The sequence below is a fragment of the Poecilia formosa genome, unplaced genomic scaffold (genome assembly GCF_000485575.1).
Source record: "Poecilia formosa unplaced genomic scaffold, Poecilia_formosa-5.1.2 Scaffold30, whole genome shotgun sequence".
Lineage (NCBI taxonomy): Eukaryota > Metazoa > Chordata > Actinopteri > Cyprinodontiformes > Poeciliidae > Poecilia > Poecilia formosa.
In genome coordinates this window covers 3,066,871-3,071,536 of record NW_006799969.1, presented here as the reverse complement: position 1 = coordinate 3,071,536, position 4,666 = coordinate 3,066,871, and the positions used below count along the sequence as shown (strand labels likewise).

Sequence of the window (4,666 nt, the reverse complement as noted above, 5' to 3'; positions counted from 1 at the left end):
TATATATATAATATTTACAGGCCCACAATATTTTTAGGACTTGAAGCTCTCTAATGTTTTATTTTCTCCCCTCTTGTCCCAGCAGACTCCATGCACATAGAAGACATGGAGGCAGTCCAGAAACTGCAGGACGCTCTCCACGAGGCCCTTCAGGACTTCGAGAGCAGCCAGCATCAGGAGGACCCGCGACGGGCTGGCAAGCTGCTCATGACGCTGCCCCTGCTGAGGCAGACTGCAACTAAGGCTGTGCAGCACTTTTACAGCATTAAGGTGCAGGGCAAGGTGCCCATGCACAAACTCTTCCTGGAGATGCTGGAGGCCAAGGTCTGATTGGAGGCGGAGGGCTACAACATTAAGACAGAGAGTGACTTGAATCATGGCTGAGGGATCTCAGGAGACAGAATCGGCCATGTAGTTTGCAAAGCAGAGACTGACAACTCCTCCTCTTTGCGGAACCTTGGGACTTTAAATTCAAAACAGAAAAAAAAACAAGTGGAAAACTTGGGTTATTAGTATAAATATAAAATGATGCAGATTAATTTAAAATATATAATAAATACTATGTACAGTAATAATTTTCTTTTTGTAATTGTCAGTGGTTATGCTCTATATGAAGGATCTTCCTGCCCCTTTGCATCTTCAGAACAAGTAGAATGTTCCTAAAAAAAAAAAAAAAAAAATGTTGTTCTGAAGAAAGCAAAGGCGTCAACAACCATAAGCAGACTCGTGTGTTGTTTTTTTTTTTTTTTTTTTCGTCTGGACTTAACCAGGACATGTAAATAATTACTACTTGGAAAGCTGAGTGTACAGTTCGAAATCTGACAAACTTGGTAACCATGTTTTCTTCTTCTCTTCCTGCAAAAGAAAAAAAATGTAAAAAAAAAAATAATAAGAGAGAGAAATAAGGAAAATTGTTACCTAAATGTGAACTCTTATCAATTAAATGTCCTTGGATTAATATACCTCTCCTGAGCAGTAAGCAGTGTGATCTTAGTGGATCCTTCTCAGACTGAAAGACTCGCTGAATCCATGTTTAACCAACCTAGCATAGGCAGGTAAAATAGTCTTATGTAGTAATTCAGCAATAAGAGGAACTGTGGGAAAGCCAGGCTTAATTTCCAGTGTTTCATGTGCTTTTCTTTGCTGCTGTTGCCTAAAGACCATGCCTGTTCATAGTCTCTTTCACCTGTGCGAGTCACCACTTGTTCCCCTGTTGTACACTCATATTTCTCTAATGAAGAAGTTTGTGTTGGTGCTTCTCAAGCACTAAACCCCCAGATTCAGCTGTCGCTTAAGCCTGTGGAAATTGCTTCTTGACATGCAAATAGATGACCGGATTCAGTCTAGGTGAAAGATAATCAGCGGTTTCGGTGTGGAAGTTTCAAAGGATTTTAGAAGTCTATGAGATTCCTTGTTCAAACAATCAGAGGCCTATATGTCAACCACGCTATTTTGGGCTCTTTGAGCCAGAGGGAGCAAGGTGTCCAGCATCTGCCCTCACCATTTTAGGCACCTTCCATCTTTTAATAGCGGCGCCTGCATTTATGGGGCTTCAGCTGAATGGAGGTAAATAGCAGGTGCAAAGCAGGAGCTGCGACGCTTCACACCGGGTTTATTTTTACCCAGCGGGGGGCCAATAGGGGGTGGGGGGGCGGTTGTCCGTACAGCCTCTGGACCAGGAGTACAATGAACACGTGGACCACTCTTTGACCTCATGTTGACACGGTGGCCGATGCAGAATAACACCCTTCCCATCGGCATCCGTGAGAATCTCGAGCGCCCGATCATGCACATGTGAACAGCTATGCAAGAAACAAAGTGTGCATGCCTCAAAGGGCAACGGTGTGTCTGTGCAAGGTGTGATCTCTGGTGGGGGGAAAATTGTCCTGCTTCTCCCCGTGTTTAGGTCCATTACGCTAAGTGTAAGTAATGCTTCAGTGCCATCCGCCGCCCTCCACGTGCAGGGGAATGTGCTGGTAGGGAATGCTTATACTGCTGTAGTGATAAATTGTGGCTATGTCACAACAATATGATACTGTGATCAAAGGAATCCCTGACATTGCATAGGTTAGAGTTGCGGCTACGCTTGTGATATCAAAGGCTAGCGGCGATCGAGCGGTCAGCAGCTGCCTGAATGGCCACTTAATGGAGAATAACTACTCCCCAGAACATCCTACACCTCCCTACTTGAACTACCCAGTGAACAAACGCTGCTGTAGAAGGTGAAATTTAAGTTGTTTTACTGTTGTGCAATACAGCAGGGACCAATTCTGACTGAAATCATGCTAAAGGCATGTGTTTAGAGAGCATATTCAAAATCTTTTAGATAGGAAACAGTGTAATTAGATTTTATTTGCACCTATTTCAGTTAAAATTGCAATAAATAGAAAGAGATGGCAAAGAAAAAAATTCAAATAGAGGAATGAATAATTGCAACAGTTTTTCTCCTACAAAATGACACTGTGTTACGTATAAGACTTATGTTATAGGCATGGGCCAGTGTGAGTTTCAACTTGATTAGAAATATCACCGCTACAAGGTATCACGGTTGTAACAAAGCGATTTAAAACTCAAACACACCATAAGATCTAAATGCTTTTTATGCAATTCCCAACTGTAATTTTAAAATAGAGTTCTCATAATAAGAGCTAGTTAAACTTCCACAACATCCCCTTATGGAGACTTTTAACTGCAGAAACAAAAATATGGGAACTTGCAGCAACATTGGGAAGGGAATGCTTACCGTGATAAATTGTGACTATCATAAGGTTTTGATACTGTGATCAAAGGAATTTCAGACATTGCACACGTTGTAGTGGCCACACAAGCCCATATGTTGTTCATCCAACTCTCCCCTACTTGCTCTTGCCACTGTGCAACTAAATAACTAAATAATGTAGTTATTTTAATGTTGAGCAATACAGCAAGGACCAGTTTTGACTGAAAACACTCGAAGTGCTTTTAGAGTGAGCAACATTTTAAATAATTTTTCTTATATTTGAAATCATTTAGGTCAAAACAATGCAAACTTTAATTTGCACTTACGTCAATAAAAAAAAATTAAATTAGCAATTTCTTTGTAAACAAAATTTTATAGATGGCCAAAATGAGTAATTTTGAACTTTTGATCATTTTTCTCTGCATTGTGACACTGCAGTAAGTGAAAGACAGAACTGGCTTTAAAGTTTTTTAAAACACAAATGTACAGCATGATCACTTGATTTGAAACAGCTTGCCATATATTATTAAGAGTGATGGCTGGTCCATGCTTTCCAGAAATAATATGAAACTTTCAACTCAGTCGTTTTTGTAAGTGTAAGAAAAACCTAAAAGGTTTCTTTAGGCCAGATCATAGGTGGTGTTCAGCAATAGGTGGGGGAAGGGCAGCAGTGCATTGCTCTATGCACCACATAACCAGAGAAAACTCCGTTCAGTCAGACAATTTTCTCTGGCAACTAATTAAAATAACTTTAAACCATAGGAATGGTATGGATTCTGAGTTTTTAAAAAAGTCTGGATTAGAGTAACCGGCCCATGCCTACATACAAGTTGTTTCTGTAAGTGTATTGTAAATATATTAGCATCAATAACAGTAGGTTGCCGAAATACCACTGGAGAACTAAGTATGCAGCGCCCCGCTGGCTACTACCTCATCAACATGTTATCAATGTTCCTCTGGTTCAACTTTCTGCTCTCATCTGTGACATACCTGAGCCATTATTGTTTTTATCAACCACCACCAAAAAAAATAAATAAATAAATAAATAAATAAATAAATAAAATCTTTCAGTGCTCCTGCCAAAACATTTGTAATTGTAGTCATGTTTCTTCTTATCCCACTCATTCTTCACAGGCGTTTGTAAAGGTAAAGCATGCTTCATGTCGACCGTACAACTTTACCGTTAGGGTGGAGCAAAGTGGGTGTGTGTTTATAAGAGCATTGTTGTGTCAGAATTGGTCCCTTGAGAGAAACTGCAAACAGGGAGCAGGTAACTGATTTCCTGCGTCTGTGTTGAGTATTTATGGTGTGAAATATATCATTTGGCAATGGTGTACATTGATATCTCTGATTGTTGAATCACCAATATCTGTGTAACTTCTGTTTTGATTTTCAAAAAGGTAAAGGATCAATGAATTAAATACTCAATGAACTCTATGATTTTTTTGTGCTTTTACTGAAAATCTTACATCTGCATAAAATGATTTACAACGTTATTCTTTTGTCTGTTCACGTTTAGTCAGAAAAGATGCACCAATTCAAATTTTGTCACCAATTTCTGTTTGTAAAGCTTTGAAATGCCTGCACTGATTAAGTCTACTCTGATTTATTTTTAGAAACTGCACTGTAAGAAAATCCATGCACTAGAAAATACTTTTTAAAAGCTTGGTGCTATGAGCAATCATTACCGGTAATTACTTAGAAGCCAAGGCAACAGCATGTCACTGTGGAGCAGTTACTGTAAAAAAGGATTCCGTTAACATGTGCTTAGCGCAGAGAAAATAACAGATTTGAGCGTATTTTGTTATGATGTGGTTGGCTTCAACAGGACAGCAGTCCCTGATTGAATGTTTTGGTAAATATAAATTTCTACCTTTATGCTCACATTTTCAAGACAGTCCATCATGTTCAATGACAGAAGCTGAGATCTGAAAGCAACTTGGCTTA

General features: G+C 39.4%; 1 protein-coding gene across 7 annotated transcripts in view; it reads left to right on the top strand.

Annotated features, from left to right (window-relative positions):
* Positions 1–4,156, top strand: part of esrrb (estrogen-related receptor beta) — a 58,935-nt gene extending 54,779 nt beyond the window's left edge. For all 7 annotated transcript variants that reach the window (XM_016670145.1, XM_016670144.1, XM_016670141.1 and 4 more), the window contains one exon: positions 86–4,156. In XM_016670145.1, coding sequence (XP_016525631.1) covers positions 86–330 — 245 coding nt within the window. In that variant the 3' untranslated portion in view covers positions 331–4,156. The remainder of the gene's footprint in view (positions 1–85) is intronic.
* Positions 4,157–4,666: the final 510 nt, after the last annotated feature.